At 41.5% G+C, this 27,716-nt stretch overlaps 2 protein-coding genes across 3 annotated transcripts in view; both read left to right on the top strand.

The window, feature by feature from the left end:
- Positions 1-14,302, top strand: part of veph1 (ventricular zone expressed PH domain-containing 1) — a 97,459-nt gene extending 83,157 nt beyond the window's left edge. Inside the window, exons 16-18 of the mRNA XM_066684908.1 lie at positions 10,251-10,803; positions 12,198-12,494; positions 13,859-14,302. Of these exons, the coding sequence (XP_066541005.1) occupies positions 10,251-10,803; positions 12,198-12,494; positions 13,859-14,029 (1,021 nt within the window). The 3' untranslated portion in view covers positions 14,030-14,302. The remainder of the gene's footprint in view (positions 1-10,250; positions 10,804-12,197; positions 12,495-13,858) is intronic.
- A 921-nt stretch (positions 14,303-15,223) lies between these two features.
- ccnl1a (cyclin L1a) lies at positions 15,224-26,052 on the top strand. 2 transcript variants are annotated; one of them, XM_066684686.1, is made up of 11 exons: positions 15,259-15,582; positions 16,162-16,236; positions 16,781-16,890; positions 18,899-19,019; positions 19,354-19,418; positions 21,174-21,273; positions 21,642-21,746; positions 21,901-22,042; positions 22,149-22,257; positions 22,419-22,517; positions 24,108-26,052. In XM_066684686.1, exons 1-11 carry the CDS (start codon positions 15,331-15,333, stop codon positions 24,526-24,528), a joined length of 1,599 nt encoding a protein of 532 aa, XP_066540783.1. In that variant the 5' UTR covers positions 15,259-15,330; the 3' UTR covers positions 24,529-26,052. The 2 variants fall into 2 exon arrangements, with proteins under 2 accessions (XP_066540784.1, XP_066540783.1); XM_066684687.1 differs by lacking the exons at positions 21,642-21,746; positions 21,901-22,042; positions 22,149-22,257; positions 22,419-22,517; positions 24,108-26,052 and adding an exon at positions 19,696-19,709 and having other exon boundaries at positions 15,224-15,582.
- The last annotated feature ends 1,664 nt before the right edge of the window (positions 26,053-27,716 follow it).

Here is a 27,716-nt window from a genome sequence, read left to right as displayed (position 1 = left end):
GACAGTTTGTAACAGCACAGCTTTCTTACAAGGTCAGAATCCACAGGCATCAGGTTCAGCCACAGCTCAGGACAGAAATAAGAGGCTGTCAGATGAACAATAGCATATTGAAAAGTCATTTCAGCCTGAGTTTGACAGCAAGGCAATAATGTTGAAGAATGGCATAGCTACAGATAACTAAGGCTTTGTGTATACGCTCTAAGGCAAATTTGTTCCCTAAGTTTGTTACTTAAATCCACATTATAAGTTATGATCTGTATGATCATACTGTATTATTTTCACATAGCTGCACACAGGCAGGAGTACCGTGAGTAAAGTGCCACAGTCTGAGTGATGAAAAAACGCTTGACTGAAATCAGACTGGTCAGTCATGTTCTCAGGCATCTGATCTGATTAGAATTTACACACACACAAACATATCTGTGTTTTTTGAACTGCAGAAAATCAGTTCAGCTCAGATTAGAATAACATTTCCTAGTGGATGTGGGGAAAAGACATGTTACTTTTACCTTTACCCAAGTGGCAGATGGTTATGAACAAGTGTCCAGCACAATTTCAGGGGAGATCTTACATGAAGAGCCCTCCTAGAGGTGGGCAATATGGTGATATTATATCGTCATTGTGATGCAAATTATTTTGTTTTCTACTTTTAAAGGTAATAACTGTTGTTTCCAGAGGTGGAGGTGGTGGGAAATACAGGGATAACCTGCTGTGAGAATTTTGGATTAAATCATTTTTCCTGTCTCTTACAGAGGTATAGTGAAATATTACAGTGAGTTTAAAGACAAATTACAGTCACCACACATGAACTATAGAAAAATGAAAAGAGATTTTGTATGTTATGAAATAGATTGTGCTTATGCAACATATTCATTTAAGTATTAAGTTAAAAATGGGTTTGTTTTACTTCTAGATTGGTTTTAATTAAATCTGCCATTGTAGTGTATGTGCCACTGTAACGTGAGGCATGCGCAGTGGCTTTGGTTCTTCAGCACACAGTACTCTCCCCCACCCTCTACCAATATGCCATCAAATAATAGCATCAGCTTCAGCCGAAAAACCAGCTCTCTCCATAGCAACCTCACAGGAATGGGAAAAACATGTCCAGTATGACACTGGGAAAGATGGACGGTGTTTGGTCTCTCTGAGGACGACTCAGCATTTGGTATCTGCTTATCACCCAACAGAGGCGAGATGGACAGCTTCCTTCTGTAACTGATCACAAGGTACTGTGACTTCTGTATCATTCCTATCTGGATCTATCGGGTCTACTAAAGTGAAAGTTCTGTGGAAGATCATATTTACACTATTTCCCTTCACAAAAATATGTACTTACTTAAGACGTCAGGTGCCAAAATTCTGTTTCTTTAGTTTTGCCTTGAAACTATAAGTGTAAAAGACGCTTTGCCTTTGAAGCCACATGAGCACCTGTGTTTGTGATGACGTATTTGTGATTCATAAATGATTTAAGCGTGTAGGGTTTAAACTCAGCCTCATATCTCCAGTGCATAACTAAACTGTTGAAATCTTGGCCAGTGAAGTATATTTGGAGTAAAGGGCACCTTATGGAAATATAACTTTTCACAAAAATATCAATGACATTTTTTGATGTCACCATTCTGTCATAATTGGCTGTGTCCACCCTTAAAAGTTCAGAAATGTTTCTTCAACAAAAAGAAATACTCTGACGTGAGAAATGTTAACAAGCTTTGGAATCCACTTTCACATCTGTCCCCTTTCACTTCTTATTGTTCACTAGATCCTCACACAGGTGTATGATAAATTATTAAAAATACCTGAAACTGTGTGAAATGGCCTGCAGACAAAGGCCACACAGATGGTCAGATTTTTGAAAAACCTTTATTTTGTGTAGAAAGTTTACAATATGAGGACACCCTTTAGAAACCTCTTTACAGAGATATTTCATGTATCAAAAGTATCTACAGTGACAATCTGATTTGATGAGAATTGTTTCTGAGCTTCGGGGTCTGCTTATCTCTGCCTTTGTGAGTTTCTGCAAGAAGGGTGTAATTATAGACAAAGGGATGTAACATAAAACCCCGCTGGGGACGGTGAAGAATAAATAACAGTGCAAAGGGCTACAGGATAAGCTGTCGTCCGCCCACATACTCCCAAACTCCTCCACCATGACACTCTGCTCACGCCTCCAGCTCCCCCACTGCTCACAGCTCCTTTTGGCACGCGCACACACACACATGCCTTCTGCTAGCATGTCAGAGAGACTGATTTTGTATGTACACTGTGTCCTCTCACTTGTGATGATTTATTGCGTGCGTCTCAGTCAGGGCCAGTTATCAAGTTATGGAACAATATTCATATTTTTTGTCAGTGTTTTAGATGCTTGTTAAAGTCAATCCTCATTGTTCAAATAAACTGCAAGGATCTTCCAAATTCTATAATTCAGTTCTCATATGTATACAGATTACACAGTGGGTACTGAAATGTAAGGGGTAATTCACTGCACTTAACTTTATGATGCAACATTATAAAGTTCAAGACATCAGTATGAGAAGTCTTTTTACTGTGACTACCAGTGTATGATGAAGTAAGCCTTACATGTTAATTATTCATACATTTTGGAAAATTGGTTGATTTGCCCTTTAAGTTTCAAATTTTAGAATGAGTATAAAACACTGTAAAATAAAACAAAACGTGTTGAAACTGTCAATCATTTTTATAACTGAGCGTTGCATATAAATGCATAAAGTCAAAGTAAATATTTTAAAATAAAAGTGATGTGAATTGGAACAAGCTAAAGTTGATACTTTATCAAGACCTTAATTTGAAACTTTGGAACGGTAAAAGGATACTGTGCCAGGAAAAATCATGGGTGGCAGTTACCATGGTCACTATGTCTCTACAGCAAAGGAAAGGGGGATCAGTGGACTGCTCACCGGGAGAGTACGTGCAACAGTGTTGGCGCAGTCAGAGTGGTGACATCATGCATTATGTAAAAGGTCTGGAGTGATTTACACTCATTTAGTGACTTAGAGACAGATAAATATGGGTCAGAAAATGTCCTTTGTGGGTGATACATTCAAATAGATGATGATGAACGCTCCATTCAAGGCCACTCAAAAGATCAATAGATTTTTTTAAAGAAACCTAACACTCTCGATCTCAAAGAAACCTTTCAGTGTGCTTTTATGTGAAAAAAGACGACTCGGGCAAAAAGCAAATGCTCAGTTTCTCCTTTTGGCTTTAAATAAAGTCACCCAGTAAAATTTAATGTCAGCAGCATTTTGTGTTCAGCCACTGATAAGGACACAGCTTTTGTAATGTTTGGTGATGTTTTTCTTTCTGTGATTAATGGTAAACTTTGGGCATTATCTTGTAAAGCAGGGTTTGTCAGTTAGCCAGAGCTAAACTTCAGCCCATAGTTAAATGTCCCTTTGTTAGAAAGACACCCTTTAGCTCTGTAAATATTTTTTATATATTTTTTTAACATTTACAATAAAGTTTGTTTAATTTACATAAGATCTTTAAAATATCCCAGAGCTCCAGTCATTTCTGGTTATTTGGAATGTGTGTCTGTGTGTGTGTGTGTATATATGTATATGTGTGTTTTTGTGTGTGTGTGAATATGTGTGTTTGTGTGTGTGTGTGTGTCTCTTTGTGTGTGTGTGTGTGTGTGTATATGTATATGTGTGTTTTTGTGTGTGTGTGAATATGTGTGTTTTTGTGTGTGTGTGTGAATATGTGTGTTTTTGTGTGTGTGTTTGTGTGTGTGTGTGTGTGTGTATGTATATGTGTGTTTTTGTGTATGTTTGTGTGTGTGTGTGTGTCTCTTTGTGTGTGTGTTTGTGTGTGTGTGTGTGTGTATATGTATATGTATATGTGTGTTTTTGTGTGTGTTTGTGTGTGTGTGAATATGTGTGTTTTTGTGTGTGTGTGAATATGTGTGTTTTTGTGTGTGTGTTTGTCTCTTTGTGTGTGTGTGTTTGTGTGTGTGTGTGTGTGTGTGTGTGTGTATATGTATATGTATATGTGTGTTTTTGTGTGTGTGTGAATATGTGTGTTTTTGTGTGTGTGTGTGTGTGTGTGTGTTATGAACTGCAGGAATTATGCCGTTTGCTGGCCCAGAGCTCGAGTGGAAGTGGATGGCACTTCACGATTCTGTTTCTTATCACGCTGTGGAGAGAAGGATCCATGCTGCTGCTACCACTGAGGGACGACAGTGGCGGCTCCACAGTAGATCTCAGCCTCAACACTCTCCTCTGGACGAGCGCCTGCTTTTCCTCGCTGCCTGGGATGGCTGTCTGGAGCAAGTCAAGGCCCAACTGGAGCGCCATGTACCTGCAAACTGCCAGTGAGTGGCCCTTCAACTTTAAAGGGATCATTTTATGAAGAGACACCAGGATTTGTTAAATTGTGTTAAAATGGTTCAATTTGTTCCTTTTAACAAATGACTTATACAATATAGCTGTTTTTTTTATTTGAGTTTATGCAATTTGATATTCTATTCAGGTTTAAAGCCATATTTAATTATGCTAAACACAAAATCAGGACACACTCTAATGGCTCTTACTATTGTGTGGTCCCTACTGGACTCTCCTTCTGGTCTGTCCTCCTCCTCCACCAGGTGAATCAGGTCCTGGTTCTGGAAGCGGTCTCTTGTTTAGTGGCTGTTCTCTCGTGGTTCAGAGCGAGTCGGGTAGGGACTAAACCGTGGCGTGTAAACCTTGCAGAGCGCTGATTGTCCAGAGAGAGTCATCACTCTACGCCACGCAACGCAGACGACCAGCACCAACTCTCCATCTGTAAAATCTCCAGCTGCAGCAGAGATCACGTTTGTTTTTATCCGACTCACGACGGCAGCTCGTAAAATGACGCTGTGGTCTTTTGAAGAGGTTCAAACGCTCCTTGGATCGGTGGCCGACAAAAAAATCCAGCGAGAGCTGGACGCTGCAACAAGGAAGGAACAAACTCTACTGATCTGTCTGAACTGATGACGGAGCTGTGTTCAGTCCCAAACAACAACAACACGCCAATACACCATGAGTAAACACCGCTTAACGTTACTGCCGCCATTGTTGTGGTTTCCAAAGCCCACTGTTTCCATTGGAGACATGGTATTGAGACAACATCCAATACATTTCATGGGCAGGGGGGGAACTGTGGGAGTAGAAATCCAACCAGGGACCATTGTTTGAGAAGCATATTGAGCTGCGCTGAGCCAAGTTGAGTAGGTTCCATGCAATGAAAAAGAGAATAATAAACCACCATGTCAGTGTCGCTGCCATGCTGAGAATGATCCACCACCATATCGTACCTGCTCTGTGGCTTTTTGACCTTTGAACAACAGGGTGAAAAGGGGATAAGAACGTATGCAGAGGAACTGATGGAGTAAAGTTTGTAGAACTACAGAGTACTCCTATAATATTCTCACATATTCTGTGTCTATAAAGACATACTGTTGGAGCACAAAATGAAGCCTGGCATTGTCCTGCTAAAACAACCATGGACTTGTTCCATTTGCATTACAAAGTTATGATACTTTTCCAGATGCAACATTGGATTGTGTTTATTGACAGTGTTTTTCTGAATCTTTGTGGCTGGATGTAGCATGATGGATTTTTGTGCAGTGTTGTCTGAGGGCTTGAAGGCCATGTACATTCAACAGATCCTTTTCCTATATGCACAGTTTTCCCCTGAGTTCCTGAAAATTCTCGCAATATTATATACAGTAGATGATGAAAAACAAATGATTTTAATTCAGAAATGTACTTTTTGAACATTTTGACAGTCCTCCCGTTAAGTTGATGCAAGTTCCCCTCTTTACTTGCTTTTTAAAAATGACATACTGCAAACTGCAGACTCAGAAGAACCTGAGTAAGTGCATGCTTGTGCATTCTGTATTTATTTACCAACTCAACTGATCTTGTGGATTTCCTGTGCTGTGGCTCCAGTCACCTGACTGCAAGTATCAACTGAAACCCATTCTAAAGGTGTTAAGTACCACTACTGATTCAATTAGGGAAACAATCAGCTCGAGGGATTTTCAGCTGTGACCACTCCCTCAGGCCTTTTGTTCTCTACCAAACTGTCAGTCTCAGCTGGGACAATCAATCACCAACACAGGACAGCTGTGTGAGATCACCATTACAAAAAAGAATGATCCCTCTGAAGCGTCAGCCTTCGTGTTCAGCCTTTCTGGTGTGAAGACATTCTGGGGTAAAGACATAACGTGTCTCCCAATCGTGTCCCCCAAGCGAGGCCACCAAACAAACAAACTAAGCCAAATTTTCCTCCTTCCACAATGTGTCCCTACCCCATCTCTCCTCTCTCTGGAATTCGCAGGCGCTTCTACTTCCACAGACGGAAACGAAACCTTGATAACCTTCGCTCTCTATATCACACATCCATACCCATAACCAATTCCTTCTCAATAGGTCTATGGAACTGTCAGTCTGCAGTAAACAAAGCAGACTTCATCTCCGCCTATGCAAACCATATTTCACTAGACATCCTAGCCCTCACTGAGACCTGGATCAAACCGGAAAACAGCGCTACCCCCACTGCTCTCTCCATCAACTACAGATAACTCTGTAAATGTTACTCCTCTACATCTCTCTGACCATTACTTTATTCAACTCAATGCTTGTCTCCCTCAGCAACCCACTGTGTCCGCTCCCTCTGTCCCCTTCCGGCGCAATCTCCGCAACCTATCTCCCACCCACTTCTCTGCCCTTGTGACTTTTGCTCTTCCACCCCCCAGCACCTTCTCATTTCTTGAGGTCAATGACGCCACAGAGTCACTCTGCACAACACTGAGCTCCTGCTTAGATCGCCTGTGTCCTCTGACTACCAGACCCGCAAGACCCATGCAGCCCCACCCATGGCTTACTGACTCCCTTTGATCAATGCGCACTAACCTCAGAGCTGCTGAGAGGAGATGGCGAAAAACAAAAGACCCATCACACCTGACACAACTACAATCCCTGCTCTCAGCCTTCTCAACAAATGTCACCATTGCAAAAAAGAAATTCTACCAAAACAAAATCAACAACGCTACTGACACCCGGAAGCTGTTTTCAACCTTCAAGTCTCTACTGAACCCTCCACCTCCACCCCCTGCAACCACTGACGCATTTGCTGATTTCTTCACCAGCAAAGTTGCTGCAATCAGCAGCCGGTTTTCTGACCCTTCTACACAGCTCCCCCTTCGAATCCTCCTAAACCTACTGCTTCCTTCCCTTCTTTCACTCCTCTCACAGAAGACGAGGTATCAAATCTTCTTAGAGGTGGCCGTCCCACATCCTGTCCACTGGATCCCATTCCTACCACCCTACTGCAAACCATAGCCCTGTCCATTGTGTCCGCACCCACTCATGTAATCAATTCTTCACTAACCTCTGGAACATTTCCAAACACCTTCAAGCAAGCTCAAGTAAGACCTCTACTCAAAAAACCTGCTCTTGCTCCTTCTATAGTAGAGAACTACCGACCAGTCTCTCTCCTCCCCTTCCTCTCTAAAATCATTGAAAGAGCTGTCTTTAAGCAGGCAACAAAATTCCTCTCCCAACATAACCTTCTTGACTCGAACCAATCCGGCTTCAAGAGCGGCCACTCGACGGAAACTGCACTTCTGTCAGTAATGGAAGCTCTTAAAGATGCCAAAGCAACAGGTCAGTCCTCAGTTCTCATCCTGCTTGACCAGCAGCATTTGGTACGGTCAACCACCACATCTTACTAAACAAACTCACTGACATGGGCTTCAAGAACAATGTACTCTCCTGGTTTGAGTCTTATCTCACTGGACGATCCTTCAGTGTGTCATGGCTTGGACAAACATCAGCGCAACACCACCTCACCACAGGTGTGCCCCAAGGCTCAGTGCTGGGACCCCTCCTCTTTGCCTTGTACACCACCTCTCTAGGCCCAATCATACATTCGCACGGCTTCTCCTATCACTGCTATGCAGATGACACACAGCTCTATTTATCCTTTCCTCCAGGAGACACTTCAGTGGCAACTCGAATCTCTGACTGTCTCTCTGACGTATCTACATGGATGAAGGAACATCACCTCCAATTGAATTTATCCAAAACTGAACTACTGGTCCTCCCAGCCAAGCAAGCTATTCTCCACAACATCAGCATCAAGCTAGAGTCCCTATCAGTGGCTCCCACCAAGGTTGTAAGAAACCTAGGTGTTATGGTTAATGACCAGCTGACCTTCGCAGATCACGTTACCGCTGTAGCTCGATCGTGCCGCTTCTCCCTATTCAACATAGAAAGGATTAGGCCAACTCAACATACAACACAGCTCCTCGTTCAGACGTTAGTAATCTCCCATCTAGACTATTGCAACGCCCTCTTGACAGGTCTTCCGGCCTGTGCTGTGAGACCGCTACAGATGATCCAGAATGCGGCAGCACGCCTGGTCTTCAACCAAACAAAAAGAGCACATGTCACGTCCCTATTAGTTGAGCTGCATTGGCTACCCTTAGCTGCTCGCATCAAATTTAAATCACTAATGATGGCCTTCAGAGTATTCACTGGTTCTGCTCCCATCTACCTCAATAGACTCTTAAAACCATACGCTAGTGCCCACCCTCTCCGTTCCTCAAAGGAGCGCCAACTAACACGACCAACCCCCCGTACAGGTCAGTTGAGGCTATTCTCATCTCTGGTACCACGCTGGTGGAACGAGCTTCCAAGCATCAGAGCAACAGGAACCCTCTCCGCATTCAAGAAATCATTGAAAACCCAGTTCTTCCGAGAGTATCTTTTGCACTGAATGTCTTTCTTTAATGCACTTATTACTTCCTGGCATATTGCACTTAATGTAAGGTATTTTGTATAATTTGTGCTGTACTTTGAATGTTAGATCCTATTTTGTAAGTCGCTTTGGATAAAAGAGTCTGCCAAATGCATAAATGTAAATGACATATTACCTTATAGGTTTAAACATGGAATATTCTGAAAAGGTATAACTTGACTAGTATATAAACTTCTCACTAATAATTTATCCGCTCCCAGTTTTTTTCGGAGCATGCTGCATCCATTCAAATCTATTCACTATAGATTTATATTTACAAAGTTAAATTAAGTTGGTTGCTCAACATTTTGCAAACCTCTTTTCTTTATTTGTTATTAACCCATTTAATCCCAATTTTTTTGCAGATATATAAATATCCAATTTAAATTGTCATTATTAGCCCTTTGAAAAAATCCATCACTATTATTATACATTTTCAAGGAAAAATGGATGAAAATATTGGTTTTATGATTGGTCACAATGTGGGAGGTGGGGGATACGGTGCATATGCATTTAACATATTTGTCCTATGCAATCATCCTATGCACACCCTGAAGGGGGCACCAGTCCTTCACAGGGCGTCACACACTCACACATTCACTCACACATTCACACCTACGGACACTTTTGAGTAGCCAGTCTACCTACCAACGTGTGTTTTTGGAGTGTGGGAGGAAACCATGTACATAAGCCTGGCTGGCAAATGACCTGTCTCACCTCTTACTCCAACTCTGGTCCATCGCTATCACAATCACTGAGGACAGCATCTTACTCACTGTGAAAGATAACTGCAGTTTTGCATGCCTTGTGTAACTGGTCACTTGGATCCTACAAATCTAGAATTTGACTCAAAGTGAAGCCACAAAAAAGACAGTGTAGAAAGTGTTGTAGAAGAAGAACTATATATGTGTTTAAGTGATAGATGTTAGATGTTATTCCACCGGTAACTATTATTGCCATCGACATGTTTACTCATCCCATGAAAATTCATATATCCACACTAAACACTTTAAAGATTTTATGTTTCAAAAACAGTTGTCTCCTCTTTATTTTACATACTTAACCTTGTCTTTGTGAGATTCAATGCAGCCATCCTATTCTCATGGTGCAACCAGGACATAAACAGTTCTGGTCATGTGACATTTTACTGTAAACATGTGCCACTGCACGTATTTCACTGAGACAAATTCTTATTTATATATTTGCTGGAAATGCATTGATATATTTTTCAGGAACATTTTTAGAACTACAAAAATAAAAACATTTTTTTATGGTCACTATTGTGACCAATGGGATTAAATGGATTGTCAACTATACGAAGCTCAATCTGATGAATAATAACGGAATTAGTTATTTATAGCATATTAAACCATGCACAAGTGTATAGATACAAAAGTATGAACAGAAACCATTCATTTTGAAACAGTAAATTATAATTATGAAATGCTAAGTCACTATTCTTACAGGGACCCTCACGGCTGGACGGCTGCCCATCACGCTGCTTTCCGTGGCCACCTGACGCTGCTGAGGTTTCTGCTGCAGAGCGGTCAGGTGGAACTGAATTGCCGTGATTATTTTGGCTGCACACCCCTGCACCGCTCCTGCATGGGGGGCAACAGTGATATCACTGAGTACCTTCTGCAGAAGGGCGCATCCCATGAAATTCGCTCTGGTTCAGGTCAGACCCCCCTCCACCTGGCGGCAGGAGGCGGCCACCTGGGCTCAGCTCGAGCTCTTCTGAAGCACCTGGCCGCTCCAGATGCTCAGGACTTCCACAGATGGACGCCACTGCACTGGGCCGTGTGCAACGTGTGGGGGGACGTGGCCAATCTACTGCTGGATAAAGGAGCAAACCTGGAGGGGGTCTGCGGAAGTGGGTTGACTCCGTTACAGCTTGCTGTAATGGTGGGCAATGAGGCAGGCGTGAGACTACTACTACACCGAGGCGCTGACGCTAACTTCAGGAGCTCAGGCGGCCGGACAGCACTGCACCTGTGTGCCTGCTCTGCTGAGAAAAAGGTACTATCTTGAATGACTTTATAGAAAATATTATGTGAGCATTGCTCTTATAAAATATTCCTGATGTCCTTTTGAGCCACCTTATAAATGCTCAGTCTTCTGTTTACTTGTACGTGTTCGTGTGTAAGGTGATATTAATTTAATATTAGCTGATATTATTTACACTCACAAACTGTAGGGAGAGCAGTCCACTCAATGTTCAAACCAAACTCCACATGAGGACTACCATCGATCTAATGAGCTGGGCACGCTGGTGCAGCAGGTAGTGTCGCAGTCACACAGCTCCAGGGACCTGGAGGTTGTGGGTTTGATTTCCGCTCCGGGTGACAGTTTGTGAGGAGTGTGGTGTGTTCTCTCTGTGTCTGCATGGGTTTCCTCCGGGTGACTGTCTGTGAGGAGTGTGGTGTGTTCTCCATGTGTCTCCGTGGGTTTCCTCCGGGTGACAGTTTGTGAGGAGTGTGGTGTGTTCTCTCTGTGTCTGCGTGGGTTTCCTCCGGGTGATTGTCTGTGAGGAGTGTGGTGTGTTCTCCCTTCTCTCTGTGTCTGCGTGGGTTTCCTCCGGGTGACTGTCTGTGAGGAGTGTAGTGTGTTCTCCCTGTCTCTGTGTGGGTTTCCTCCGGGTGACTGTCTGTGTGGAGTGTGGTGCGTTCTCCCTGTGTCCGCGTGGGTTTCCTCTGGGTGACTGTCTGTGAGGAGTGTGGTGTGTTTTCCCTGTGTCTGTGTGGGTTTCCTTCGGGTGACTGTCTGTGAGGAGTGTGGTGTGTTCTCCCTGTGTCTGTGTGGGTTTCTTCCGGGTGACTGTCTGTGAGGAGTGTGGTGTGTTCTCCCTGTGTCTCCATGGGTTTCCTCCGGGTGACTCTCTGTGAGGAGTGTGGTGTGTTCTCCCTGTGTCCGCGTGTGTTTCCTCCAGGTGACTGTCTGTGAGGAGTGTGGTGTGTTCTCCCTGTGTCTGCGTGGGTTTCCTCTGGGTGCTCCTGTTTCCTCCCACAGTCCAAAAACACACGTTGGTAGATGGATTAGCGACTCAAAAGTGTCCGTAGGTGTGAGTGTCGCCCTGTGAAGGACTGGAACCCCCTCCAATTTGTGTTCCTGCTTTGCACCCAATGATTCCGGGTAGGCTCCAAACCCACCGTGACCCTAAGCTGGATAAGCACTTACAGAAAATGAAAAAATGTGTTTATATCTTATTCTATTTGTCTTGTGAAGCAAGTACCAAGTGCGTTTTGTATATTCAAGGTCTGTTTACCATTATTTGGCTTTCGTTGTGCTGTCAGTTGAGTGTCAAAGCACACAGGAAAACAAATGTTATTTGGGCAGATGAGACCTAGAGCTCTTTTGTTGGGTCTTCAGATCTGTCTTTTGCTTTATGCATTTTCTCCACTCTGCTGCTTTAGATCCTGCAGCACCTGTTGGGAGCTGGGGCCAAAGTTTGTGTTCAGGATGAAGAGCAGGCCACTCCACTACACCTGGCAGCTCTTGCTGGCTCCAGGGCTGTGGTCCACCTGTTGATCCTAAACGGGGCCAGGCTGGAGGACAGGGATGGCCTGGAAATGACACCGCTGCACTATTCCACGCTGAAGGACAACGCTGAAGCTGCTAAGCTCCTGCTACACTATGGAGCAGAGGTGAACACTACTGAAAGACTGGGACGGACGGCACTGCATCTGGCTGCAGAGGGAGGACACTGCAAGGTGACAGTTCTTTGCCAGAGTCACTTGGGGTTTGTGAGCTGCAGCAGTTGTGGTCACAGTTTTTATCGTGTAACAGCATAAATCACTGACCCAGACCCATTATAAAATAGCATATTTAGGGTTTGGCCTAAAGATGGAAACAAAAGTAAGGATCTCACTTATGCATACTAGTGCAATCACAAATGGGAGACTTGTAGTTAATAATCATCAAATTTCAAATCTTTCATTCTTTTCTCAAATCCCTGAGTGTGTCGTAACCCCCCTCCCCAGCTAACAGCATACCTAGAATCCAAACTCCTATTGCTGCCTTAGACACGGTAAACCATATCATACCACTCTTAAGACAGCGTGAACTGGGTGTCACTGTTCCCACCCTTGACTGATTAATGGCTTACCTTTTTTTTTTTTTTTTTGTTGTTGGGTGTGTTGTCTTTTACATGTTCATCTTATTGGAAAGTGTCATTGGGTTATCAAACTGCTTTATAAATGCTATATATCTACTTAATTACCATAATTCCTCTATTTGCGATTAGCCCATAAGAACTTAGACTCATTTCACCATAAAGCCAAATTATGACAAATATAAAACAGAGCATAGGAGCAACATGGAACACATTTTTTTTTTAACATTTCTTTTATTATTTGGGGGTTAAAATAAAATCTCAGTGTAACGTAATCAACCCAACAATGATTTTGTAAATTATTGTTATTTCAACATTTTGTTCTTCCAATGGGATCAGAATGGTGCGTATGTAACCTAGGAAGGAAATTGCTACTCTGCCTTTAACCCACCCATGGCAGTGAACACACTATTGAGCTATTCTTTACTCACACAAGTGGCAGTGAACTAACACAACTAGAGCAGTGGACTGCCAACACCCTCTGTGCCCTGGGGAAGGTTTGGGGATTAGGTGTCTTGCTCAAGGGCACTTCAGCCAGTCCAGGGAATTGAACCAGTGGCCCTCCTGCCTCAGGTTCACTTTTATAACCTTTAGGCTAACCTTGTATAATTACCTGTCCAGCTCCAATAAAAGTCATCCAGACTAAGTCGATAAAAAGGCTTCATTGTGAAGAAACCTACCAAATCAGTATGGTTCACTGAGGTGGTGATAGGAACCTGAAATCTGAAGTGTTTAATGTCTCTTAATACCACTAGAGATATGATTTAGGCCACAGATGACCAATATTTCACATTATCAACATTATCAGCTCAGCTATTTGTAGAATTATTTTTTAAAAGACTTTAATAATCATTGTTGTATTTATATAAGTATGTTTTATCTGGTCAGTCTATTTTTATTATAATCCAAGCAAAATAAATAAATCATATGTAATAATTTTTTTTAAATGTTTTTAACTTACAGGTCCTGAGCGTTTTGCTGCAGAGAAATGCAGACTACACGCTAAGGACAAAGTGGCGAGAGACGGCGGAAGACGTGGCTCGAGCTCACAGACAGACAGATGCACTTCTCCTGCTCCAGAAACACAGCAAACCTTCTGTGAAAGCACAAACTGCAGGCCATGGTGGAACATAATACAAGATTTATTAGAAGAGAAACATGTGCCAACATGTGAGAGTGGTTCAAGGGGAATCAAATGTAGATTTTCAAAAAGATTAAAATTTTTAACAATTCTATTACAGATCTGCTAGAGAGTCTCCTCTTTTGGATAACATTAAACTAATGGGGAATTCCATAGTTTGTGTAACATTTGGGTCCCACTGATATTAAATCTATATGTATGTAAAAATGATAATATATATTTTCAAAATGAACATGTCATTTCCCTGTTTCAGAAAAACAATTAAAACAAATACAATAAAACCCCGAATTACAAAATGTTTTAGCAATTTGTTTTTGTATGAATCTGAGATTATCTCACACTTAAAACCTCATTTATTTTTAGGAGTCATCCACAATAACCTGTGAAATTTTAGTATCTTTAGTATTCACTTGGCCCTGTTACCTGAACACATTTACATTTATTTAGTATCTATACCTGAAAGTCACATATTCATGGAGAAATTTCATCATACTGATTGTCTTAAGATCATTGGAAGAGGAAAATACCAAGCATCAAAAAGTTAGTATCTAAGTTAACTTCATAACAAGGCACTTTCTTACTACCAGGATGAGCTGTCTTTTTACCTGTCTTTTTTAACAGTCCATGACAATACCAACACATGTTAATAAAGAAATCTTGTATGTCATATTTTTATTTAAAATACATTCTGATATTGTCATTTAATTTGGATACGCCCTGTTGCTCAAATTAATTAAATGCTCAAATAAAGACAAATTAATTCATTAATTAATTCAAATAAGATGGACAACAGCCTGTGAATGTGAGGGACAATGTTAATAAGCTGTTATGGAAATTAAACGTCGATTTATGGCGTTTCAAAAACAAAAAGCCCCAGTTGCGCAACTCCAACGCTCTTTCCCGGAAACCGTAGTCTCCGTCTGCGGTGACGTCACCGTCCGTCAGTGAACGGAACGTTCGGTGAACGGAGCCGCGGAGGGATACACACTTAGGTAGCGAGTTCCTGGCTTTGACGTCATAAGAAATGAATGCCTTGGCTTAAATTACTTAAAAGATTACCTAAACCTTTACAGTAAAATGTACATGGCCATTGTGAGTGGAGTGCACGCGGGTCCTTTCAGGTGCATAATAATACATTTATATTTGTAAGTAGGAGGCGATAACGTGGCCCTAACCTACACAAGGCGGAAGTGTACGGGGTAAGTGTGTCGCAGGCTATGTGCTGTACAGTGTCCGCGCGTGTTCCTCCGCCCCTTCGTGGTCTGCTGTTAGGTCGAAGCTAACTCTCTGTGCGATGGAGGCCACGATGACAGCAGCTCCGGCGACCACCGCCACAAACCCGGCGGCGGGCAGCGAGGGGATTCTGATCGGGGACAAGGTTTACTCGGAGGTGTTTCTGACTATCGATAACTCGCTGATTCCGGAGGAGAAGCTCTCACCCACGCCTTCGATGCAGGACGGGCTGGACCTTAACACCGAGACCGATCTCCGCATTCTCGGCTGTGAGCTGATTCAGTCCGCGGGTATCCTGTTGCGGCTGCCCCAGGTACGGCTCTCCTCAGCGGGTTTAAAAGACACGCTTTACAGGGAGTTATTTCCAGTTCAAACGCTTCAGATTTGACTTCGGAGCGAGGCTTAATCACTCTTCCACTTAATGTTAGTTTTAATGCCACATATATGTAACTGAAAATAAAACAGAACTTAAGATGTAACGAAAAGCGTCCAGGAAGGTTCCGACCCGGTGTAGCGTGTATTATCTCTGTCTCATAAGCTGGAACGGAAATTTAAAACAAGGCCCCACAATGTACTGTGCTGCCTAAGGTGGAACTAGAGATTTGAATCATTTGAGTACCGGTATTTTATACCGCAAAAACAGACGGGCCGAAATCGTATAACTTACATATTGTACACGTAAAAGTATACATGAAATGTCCAGGGCTTAATCTGTTGTTCATATGTTGTTTATGTTGAATATAAGTGTGTAAACCAAAACGGAAGCCTTTGCCCGCCTTTAGCTTTAGCAGTAGCTAGCATACTTGTGAGACAAAAACAAAATGGCCGTCGTCGAGTGTGATGGCTGAAATAAGGTTTTCTTCTGTTTTCCCCAATTTATGTCTGTTTTCAGGTGGCAATGGCGACCGGACAGGTCCTGTTTCACCGCTTTTTCTACTCCAAGTCGTTTGTGAAGCACAGTTTTGAGGTAAGCTTAGGTTTCGTTTATGGCGGCTGAATTTAGGCCCTGCTTCGTAACCGCAACGTAACTCCGTCCGCCATTATACAACCAGCTTAGGCACACGTGTGTGTCTCTCTCTCTCTCTCTCTCTCTCTCTCTCTCTCTCTCTCTCTCTCTCTCTCTCTCTCTCTCACTAGCTCTCTCATATATATATATATATATATATATATATATATATATATATATATATATATATATATATATACACACACACACACACACACTCACTACTTACATCTTCTTACATGGTGGAGTGCATACACTATATATATATATTATACAAAATTATAATAATGAATGAATATATAGATTTTGTGTGACATGTTATATTGGAGCATTTACTTAGGTTAATTCGTTAAAAAAATAAACATTACTTTGCTAACGAACCTAGGTTTTCTAGCCGCATTCCTGGTTATGATCATGATTATTATAACATGTGATTTGTGTCATAGTATGTGTTGTACCTCATGCATACCACATTTTCCCCCCTTTCTTTGTGTTCTTTCTTCAGATTGTTGCCATGGCCTGTATTAATTTGGCTTCAAAGATTGAAGAAGCCCCTCGTAGAATAAGAGATGTTATCAATGTATTTCATCACTTAAGACAGATCAGAGGCAAAAGGTAAGCACCTTTGTGTATTTTGTCTCATTCTTAATTGTTTCTTCTGTTTGTGTCAACAATCTCCCACCTTGACAGACTTGTCTATGTAACATTAACGTCATCACTATACATAAGTGAATCAGGTATATTTCAAAACATGTTTACTGTGAATAGTCTGCTATTTGTTTTTAAATATAATATCTTGATTTCAATGCCTTTTTGGTTAATTATGCACTCAACTTTTTAAAGCTTTCCAGTTTCATCATCAGTCGTAACTGGTAGTCATCAGTTTATTTGAACTTGAAGTAAAATGCATCCTGAACACTCAGAAGATTAAAATTTTAATCAGTGAAATATTTAACTGGATGAATTTGTATATGAAAACAATACGTTGTCGGATATATTAAATAAATACAGATGGGTAGGGTTGGGTTATAGTTTTGTTCAACCGAGTAAGAACTGAGGTATTAACTTGAGTTCTTTTTTCCCTTGCAACCAACTAACAGCGACCAGCTACATTTACCAAAGCCTGGGTGATGTGGAATGGTACGTAGAGATGAAGCAGTCGGCATGGCAACAGTGAGCGAGGTGTCGCTTCCCCCCCTCCCCGCTCCCCTGGGAGACGCCAGTGGTCTGAAAGCGGTCACTGGGAAATCGGGGACGACAGGTTGGCCGCTGGTCCCGAAGTGCCTGGGTGACTCCTGTATTTCAGTTTAAGGTTTTATTGTCTATGCTAACAACAGGTGATAAACGTTATAATTTTAACAAGCTCAGAACCGATAAACCACCTCATCACAGCTTTCACAGAGAACCTCACCTTAGGTTTAATTTTGATTTCATTTAATAGGGATCTCGCAGTTCATGTGCCCTCATGGAACATGAATGTTCTCACCAAAAACACTCTTCCGCTGGATTTTGATTGGACTAGAAATAAATAATTTGCCTAAATATATTTTCACTTCCCCCATGTCTGAGTTCATGAGTACCTCTGGCAAATTTATACCTCTCCCATACCCTGATAGGTCATTAAGTAACAACTGAAAGGACTGAGTCCTTCCCAGTCTCAATATGCATTAGTGATTTTTGTTCTGTTTGGGGAGGTATTTTTACTATAATATTTTAAAATATGTGGTTTGTTTGTTTATCTCATTACTTAAATTTTTTGGGGGGCACATGCCTCTCTCCACAAATTCCCTCCTAAACCCCCCACTCTCTCTTTTCTCTTTCTCTCCCTCCTTACCCTTTGGCCAGACTAGATGCAATTCTTGAGATTTCAGTGCATACTTGTTTTGAAGGATATATCTCTATTTTCCCTCACCCTATTATGTCAGTGCAAGAGTCTAATTCTCAATATTGAGTATTCATCTTTTTCATATTGGGTTACGCTTTATTCGACCGGTAACTGGAAAATGTAATTTAAGACTACGGTTAATCTTCTAATCTTCTATGGAGAGCAAGTCCTTATGGTCTATGCAGTCCATTATACATTGGAAAATACTAAAGCTATACTCTATCTGGAGTAAATTGTTTTTGAATTTTTATTTTTTTATTTTTTTTTTAATGACCAATGTAGTCATAAACATCTATTAATGTATTAGGCAGTGTAGTGTCACACAGTCGATGCTCACTGTGTGGAGACCTACAATTGGTCATGAAGTCCACATTTGTAAAGCTTTAGTGTACATTTGAAAGTGTTGTGTGAAGATGGTTGTAAGTTGAAGATGTTTTGGTAGATATATATATATATATATATATTGCTTGTTTCTGAAGCTTTTCTTTCTCATGGCTCATTTTACTAAGGTGTGTAGGTTTTGTTAAAGCTGTGATGTGGGGACAGTTTGTGTTCAGTTGGTCACATGGCAGAAATGAAGTCTTCTACTGAATTTACAGGAGTCAAGAAATGGACCTGTTGCCTTTAGTTGGTTGGAAGGGGAAAAAGTAGCTATTTATTTAAAAAAAGGCACTGTGTCTCTTGATGAATGTTTGGGTTGGGGGAAACAACTTTTATTTTCATTCCTTTATGAATCAGGAGCTCAAGTCCATTGATACTTGATCAGAACTACATAAACACGAAAAACCAGGTGATCAAAGCAGAACGGCGCGTGTTGAAGGAGTTGGGTTTCTGCGTTCACGTCAAACACCCGCACAAGGTGAGTCAAAAAGTCAATTTCTCTTTACGTTTCAACAAGATTGACAGCATTGAGCCAGAAAGACCTTGTGATATTTTGGTAGCAATATAATGCCCTGGAATGTCCTGTTCCTCTAGATAAATCATCAGCCTTACGGTTCTGGCCGTATCTGTTTGTGATCTTTTATGTAACCTGTGTGTGTTGATGTATGTATATATTTATACATACATATACAAACACACACAGACTCAAAGGGGTCAGGTCATGATTTGATGAAGCCTTGGTTTAAACACCTGTGCAAACCTACAGGGAGCATACTGCACCTTGTTATAATGTGCCTCTTCTTTGCTTTCAGATCATTGTCATGTATTTGCAAGTCCTTGAATGTGAGAAGAATCAAACATTGGTCCAGACAGCATGGTGAGTATATAACTCTACTTGATTAGGATTATAGATGCATCTTATGTAGCCAGCCAACTAAATGAGCTTTTGCCTTTTATATATTTGTTTTTCTCCCCCTTACACCTGATGGACTTGTTTTTCTTCACACTATCCCCACCCCAAAAAAAATTTTTTTTTTTTTTTTTTTTTTTTTTTTTTTTTAACTTATGGAGTGAGTCTATAAATTCATTAATGATGCAATAAACACGGAGAACTCAGTTTAACTTTGTCCTTTCTCTCTACTCTTTGATTAAAGGGTAGTCCATGATGGTAAGTGTCATAAAGAACCTCTGAACTCTGCTCCTCCAACCACATGACCCCAGGAATCTCCCCCCATTGGCTGCCCGTCTCGAGACGGCCAATCCAGTGAGAGCTCTCTGCCCGAGAATCACTGAAGGGGGGGCCTTTCCATCTGGCAACATCATCTTGTTTTCTTGGGGTTGTCCTAAAGGATTTGTATTTTTGTTACAAGTGTTTTTTTTTTTTTTTTTTTTTAAATTGTCATTTTGAAGTGAGTTCTAGAGTAAACAGCACATTTTGGTTTACAGTTTATCACTAACGCAAGTAGGTATTTTACAAAGTGTTTTGTTCCTTGGCTTTTTTTTTTTTTTTTTTTTTCTCTCCTGAATATTGTGTGTTCACACTGATGTGGTTTTTAGAACTGTGTCTTTCAGGGATTGCCATCCTGCTCAGGCTTTGCCCCGAAGAATCCTTTCAGCTATTCCCTTTTCTGAATTTATCAGTTCTAAATCTCAGTTTACAAGTACAGAGCCAGAAATGCGTAGTATGTACATTGGTGTATTAATACTAGTGTTTTGTGAGTAGATTTATGGTAACAATTCGCTATTGAGATTGACGTGTTACAGGCTAAATTGTGAAAATTGTCATCATGCATCACACCCATTACCTATGTGTCTGTGTGCCACCGTGCTTTGTAGTCCATCTCAAGTAACTGTAGAATCATGGCTGAGTCTACCCATTCAGTCTGTCTTTCTGTCAGAAGGGCTAAACCTAACTCGGAGGCCGTCTTGCGCTGATTGAGATGTAGCCTGTCTTGTGGGTAGCTGCTGCTCTCGTAGCCATGCTTCGGTTCTCGTTTTTCCAAACACACAGCGCATGTCACTACACTTCGGGTCGCATGTCTTCTTCGGGCGCCTGCACCCTCTGCAGACACCTGTCCCGGCGGTCTCCCCACTTCACTTCCTTGCACCATCGTTTGCTTTTACCAAGTGAAAGTCGATCTGCTATCTTAGTTGATGCTGCCTCCTAATATTTTTGCAGGTCTCCCGCGAAAATGGATGGGTTTGATGCTTGCATTGTAGCTAATAGTCCAGTTACCTGCATGCATACACAATGATCATAGTTTTGTGATTTTATTTTAGTGTTTTGCATGGTAAGATGAGACCCCCTTTTTATTTATGTATACTTTACCCCCCCACAACATTTCATTTTACTCCATGACCCATGCAAGCTTGTGTATATAAACAAATCCAATCAGCCATTCCAGTGTGAACACTCCATTTGTTCTGCATGTCTGTGTACACAGCAAATGTTGAGGCATCCAGGAGTAAGAGGGAGGGATCGGACAAAGCTAAACATGAGTCTCCTTAAGAAGTGTCATGAGAGCACTGCATTATGGGGATTAAAATGTCTCTTGTTTGAGGGAGGGGGTGTTGTCACAGTGGCTGGAGCTCAGGGAGATGCTGCAATGTACTTTTACCTTTTGCTTTGCAGGAACTACATGAATGACAGCCTTCGCACCAACGTGTTTGTGAGGTTTCAAGCTGAGACCATCGCCTGTGCCTGTATATACCTCGCTGCTCGAGCTTTACAGGTATTGCTTATATCGATTTCACTGTTCGTGACGGTGTAGTGGTGTCTCATTTCGGCACCTTTGTTGGTGCTTCAGAAATTAAGCTGCGTATGTTAACGTTTCTATATTGAGTTAGTAGAAGCATTAAGAGGTTTCAGAACATTAGGTTATTTTGTTAAAATCTTAATGCTTTGGAGTAATATTAGAAGTATTGTAGGATGTAATTGCTTATGCTATAGATTGAAAATTTGAATAACATATTTTAGAACGAATAATTATCCTGAAAAGTTGCATGGATGCATGTATTTGTTTGCATTCCTCCTGAACTGTTTGATGGCCCTGTGTTTAGATTGACATAAACCTTTTATTTTCTGTTTTTCGTTTCACAGATTCCTCTACCGTCTCGACCACACTGGTACCAGCTGTTTGGAGCCACGGAGGAGGAGATCAAAGACATTTGTATCACCACCCTGAAGCTCTACACAAGGAAAAAAGTAAGCCCTTCACGTTGTATGTTTTCAACAGCAAGCAGTTTGCATTCCTTTGGCCCACTCCCTTCATGACCACGCTGCGGTAGCATTCCTGTTCTTTTTGCTTTCTGACATGTACATGTCAGTAATGTTGTTTTCTGGGTTTTTTTCCCTTCAGCCAAACTATGACTTGCTGGAAAGGGAGGTGGAGAAGAGGAAGGTGGCTCTGCAGGAGGCTAAGCTGAAAGCAAAAGGGCTGAACCCTGATGGCACTCCTGCTCTCTCGACATTGGGTGGATTTTCTCCTGGGTCTAAGCCATGTAATGCCAGCAAACATAACTTTCTGTGCATAGTTTTAGCTTAGTCAGATGTTTCAATGAAAATATACAAGTGGAATGACGGTGTAAGCTTTGTTTGTCTTGGCAGCTTCTCCTATGGTAAAAGTGGATGAGAAATCTCCAAACACTCAGAGTGTGAAGACTTTGAAGAAGGAAGCTGAGGATCGTCCACAGGGTGCCAAGAGTCCTCATAATGGGTGAGCATTATCAGAGCTATAGTGCTGTTCGTGTCAGTCTCTAGAGACCACAACACCTGATATTTAGTTGAAAATAATGTGAGCCCTTTTCTGCAGTTATGTATTGTTTTGAAATGCACTGAGTGTTTCACTTAAAACCTCTGTCCTGCCATCTTACCTAGGCTCAGGAAGGAGAGTAAAATGAGTCGAAACAGCAGAAGCGGGAGTCGTTCTCGCTCCAGGACTCGCTCGCGATCGAGGTCACGCTCCCCTAGACGACAGTGAGTATAGCGCACACTTCTCAATCGAGATATTTATTATAAAAAAAAAAAAGTCTGAGAGTCCTGGCTTTAGGACTGAACACCTGATAATCTCTTATTAAAACTGTGAAATTGTTTAAATTTAATGAGGCACTGTTTGAAATGGATCTGTTACGTAACAGATGAGTGATCAACCGATATATCTGATTTTTGGCTCTTTTTTTAATCGACATTGACGGATATATTGCCGCAAAGGCTGATATTTACACAATGCACACAGGCAATGCTGTGGGCAGCTCTGTCATTCTTGCTGTTAGAGCACCCCTTGCGTCCGTTTTGTCATCATACAGGCAGACATACAGGAGTACAAGCCTCCAACCTGTAGCTGCATGCCGTCTCATTAGAGAAAACAGTATGAATTGGTCGGCGGCACCTATAAAATAAAAAAAAACAAATCACCCGTTGTTATATCCATCTGTATATCTCAAGTACAACAGGTCCAAAGTCAACTGTCAGTGTACCAAATTAAAGTTTAAAGTCACTGATTTTCATTGATTTAATAATTTTATATATAATCTCACTCGATAAATAAGTATTTTTGCTGTGACTGGAAATTGTTTTGAAAAAATATTGGTGACAGTACAGATTTTTCACGGCACCATATTTGAGTCAGTGTGTACATATCATACACCAATCGAACGGTCAGACTCTTGGGGTTATGAGGATATACGCTAAAATGTAGGACTAAGGAATTAAAGCCAAAAAACTAAAGATATTCCTAACTTCAGGTTTCTTTCTCATCGATGACAAAACCGCTGCTTCTCGAAGCCTGAAGAGCCCACAAGCGCCTCACACAGAGTTAACACAGCAACGCTTACCTTAGATAAAACACCATAATTAAGGGTTATTGCTGTTTGTTGAGGGGTAAATGGCCACTTGGTGAGGGACAGGAGACGCGTTTCTCATAGGAAGTAAACAAAAACACAGTCCAGACCAGATATATATATACACTGTCTTTTTACAGTAAAAGTAATTTTCCTTATGGAGAGCTTGGGTTCTAAAGAGACATTTGCAGAGGCCATCTGTCCACTGTCTGCTTCAGCTTCAATAACTTCAGATCAGTAGGAGGTATCAACTCCAAATTTTACCTGATGAAAGTAGACCCCTGGAGACACAATTTTAAAAAGAAACAAGTAATGGTACTCATGAACCCTTCAGTGTATAGTCACTAAATTATTTTTTGGAAAAAAAATAATAATAATAAAAGACGGAGCCTAATTTTCTTGTGGTTTTCATAAGCTTTTGACCACTTCATATATTTCAGGACTCTAAATGGGTTCTTTTACAAATTTGAAGGGTTTTTTGTAAAAATAAATCATGAAAATGCCTCTAGTTTATTCACTGCCTGAGTAATGGGAATATCGGCTTTACATATCAGCCATCAAAAAACCCATATCAGTCGATCACTATAACAGATTATGCTTTGAAATCTCAGAGACCTGAGATCCCTTTTGTGACATCTTTGACTGGGCTGGTTAGAAATCTGTTTGAATTTTGCCTGTAGTTTCAAAGTATAACATTAAATTTTTACCATTTTCTCCTGCTCCTCAGTTACAACAACCGACGCAGTCGCTCGGGCTCCTACAGCTCTCGCTCTCGCAGCCATTCTCACAGCCGCAGCCTGTCCCCACGGCGACACCCTAACCATGGTCTACCCTCTCCGTTGCTTCCGCACCTAAAGTCCAAGCAGCGCAGCGATGACCTGAAGCTCCACAGTCGCCACAGCCACAAGAGGAAGCGCTCGCGCTCAGGCAGCAAGCCCCGGGGTGAGCGAGAGAGGGAAAGGGAAAGAGAGAGGGAGAGAGAGCGTGCCTCCTCTGACCTTGGCTCCAAAAAGCACAGACACGAAAGGAGCGGCGGCAGCAGTGGGCACCACAGAGACCGGCGGGAACGGTCGCGCTCTTATGAACGCTCGCACAAGAGCAAACACCACGGCGGCAGCCACTCGAGTCACAGCCGCCATCGACGCTGAGAGACAACAGCGGCCCATTCTGTGTGCACGAGTCTGTCCGTCTGTGTCGAGCAATCAGATTTGAGTTCAATTCTGACAAGTTTCCATCATTTTACATTTTATTCAGGAACTTTTTCCCCTCCCTTCCCCCCTACACTCTCTTTTGTGGGGTCATACCTTTTAGTTCAAGTGTAAAGGGAAGGACTGGAAATACCTATTTACAGTGTAAAGAGTGTAAACGCTGACTTATTGCCAAGAATGCTTTGATTTATAAAAGCGTCGTTTTGTTGAAGTGTGTATTTGGGGGGGGGGGGGGGGCGGCTGAGAAATCACTAATTTAAATAATTGATTTCAGGAAAGACAACAAGAATTTGCACAGGTATAGTTATATTTACAGAAAACGTTTGCTCTACAGATAAGACAGCAATTTCCTTAGAGATAGACCATATTTTTTTACAGCAGGAATGCAGACTTCCCTTTTTCTTCAGTCGTGGTGACTTTGTTACACTGGTTTTAGTCTGCACGTGTTCACGCCGGTTTTTTACATAATAAAAAAAAGTAACTTCTTCCTACTGAAAATTGCCTTCATGTCTTTCTCTCTGGTTAGAGGAGCATGCTTTCAGTTTTGGGGCAGGTTTTGGATAACACCTAAGCAGCTGTGTGTTATCAATTTTGAGTAGCCAGTCCGAGTAATGTCTGTTTTTGGACTGTGTTTGACCACAACTATAATGGTAGATATCTGTGCGGACAACACAGCAGTTTAGCATCTTTTTCCATCTAGTCATCCTTGTTTTAAAACCTTACAAATTGACCAACTCGGAGCAAATAAATAAAAAAAAAAAAGTTTTTTCCAGTTTTTAAACATCTTTCCTATTTTGCAACAGGTATTCTGAGTTAAATATAGGGTCCTTATGACACTGTTCTACTGCATGGAACCTACACGATTTGACTTGGAATGGCTCTTTTCCTTTTCCGCTGGCAAAATCTGGTCCTAGAACCAGATAAGTTTTCAGTCCCAGGTCACTCTGGGTTTCAACCGAGCACTGTTGGTACTAAATGATTGGCCAGAGAATCACCCTGAATTGCAGTGCTCATTTAAATCCAGCACTTAGAAAATCTATTTTTATCTGACTCTCAATGGCAGCTCATAACTTTTACCTCGAGGGGTTTTGAAGAGGTGTAAATGTTCCTGACAAATTTTCTGTGAAATCCGAATGTGCAACAAATTAAACAGCTTCCCTCCAAGGTCTAACTTCAGTTTTAAGTCCCAAAAACTAAAGGAAAAAAAAAAAACGGATTAAACAGCACCTGTATGGTAACCCTAACACTGGTCAGTGAAGCATAATTATTGATGTCCCGATCAAGAGTCTTTTACTATTGAGAATCTGCAGATACAGGGTCCTGATCAGACACTTATATTTTCCTAAATAGTTGCACAGTGCACACTTAAAAAAATAAAGTTTTAGTTAATAAAATCAGCCCAGTTTATGCTCAAAACTGAATCTTTCATTAAGAAATTGCTTTCATCCAAGCTGCTGCTTTTTATTTTTATTTATTTTAATAAATGCTGTCTTCACAAACAGCTCATATAAATGTATTTGCATCATCAAATGCATTAATGTCAAACACTAAAATAATAATCGTATCCAACAGGTCTCCAGGGTGAAATCTGTAATATGAAAAAGCTCTATAAATCAGACTATTTAGAATGTTGGTTTGGGTGCCCCATAGTGCAGGTAGGGCACCCCAGGGTCAAGGGCGGACTGTACATTGTCCCTAGCCACCTACATAAAAAACTGCCTAACACCTTTTTCCAACATATACAATAATTGTATAATAAGGCTATTAGAAGGCTGCTTGTAACTTATTGTTGGTGAATGGTGGTTTTAAAATATGTTCTCACTTTTAAGCATATTTAGTTCAGGATGGAAGACATAAAAGTACTAACCTAGAGTTATTTTCTCATCTAGTCAATGTACACAATGTCTTATAAAATAGCCTGTAGTGGTAAGGACATTATTAGCTTATTTCACCTGCGTTTACAATAACCCTAACTTGGCCATAGAACATTAGCCAAAATTATTTTATTGAGGTTTTATCAGATTTACCAAGGGGTTGGGTTGCTTTAGCGTCCTCATTACATAGCCCAAGTGCTCTGAAACCAGTCCAGCTTACCGCAGGTTTTACTACATGTTTCTGTTCACAGTGAGTGCCACTGCCAGAACCCCCTGTCGCCACTACATCAGCTCCCATGACTGATGACAGTGGTTGAAGGCGCTTCTGTGGGACACGTCTGCAATTTTGGCACATTTGGTAGCGTTTTGCTTGACCAGTCTCCTATCTCCTATCTTCCCACTATGTCTGCTAGGCCTTCCTACATGTCCAAAAGGCTCCCTATGTCTCCTATTTTGCACCTCAGTGTCTATAAACCTCCCACTATGTATGTAAGGTACTGCCATCCTCCCCTCTGTTGCCCCTGCATCTCTTATCTTTCCTCTGAGTCTGCAATATCTTCCTACAATGCTAGTAATGTTAAATAAATTATGCACTGGTCAAAGTGATTTACTTGTGTACACTATCCAGTTTAAAGCCACATACAAATCTATCTACTGCATTGGATCTTCAGCCCAAGCCACCTGGGATGTGACGTATTGCATGGGACCTACCATTAACTGCTGAATAAAAGTTTAATATGTGAGGGTTATTTGAATGAGTGCAAACTGCATTTTTAAATCCAAACTTGACCCAGAGCCACTTGCTCCTGACTCCAAAGATCTGCATTTGCTTCCACCTCCTCAATTTGATACAGAGCACGCAATGCCCCAGAAAACAAGCCCCAGATCATCTACAGATCAGTACAAGGAATATGGTAAATGGTGTTTGAACTAAAACACAGGGAGACTGGGAAGTTATTTACATATCCACATCTGGCCTCACACAACAGAGTATTCACCCTCAACGTGATTATGATGCTTTGGAATAGGTAGGAGAACTGTCCTCTTCGTTAGAGCTCAAGCCCGACAATTAGTGCAACTTGTGTTTTCAAGTCCAAATCTGACACTGAGCTATTCTTGACTTCTAGGCTCTGGTTTTGCTCACACCTCCTCGTGTATGAACTAAAGCACAGGGATGCTGGGAAGTAATTTGCTAAACAATTTCTAGTTTGACCACAGTGCTCATAATAATACCTTCAACTCTATCAGTGCACC

This window comes from Hoplias malabaricus, chromosome 11 (assembly GCF_029633855.1).
Source record: "Hoplias malabaricus isolate fHopMal1 chromosome 11, fHopMal1.hap1, whole genome shotgun sequence".
NCBI lineage: Eukaryota > Metazoa > Chordata > Actinopteri > Characiformes > Erythrinidae > Hoplias > Hoplias malabaricus.
Note: the sequence above shows the minus strand (reverse complement) of the source record. Positions and strands in the feature narration are given on the sequence as shown.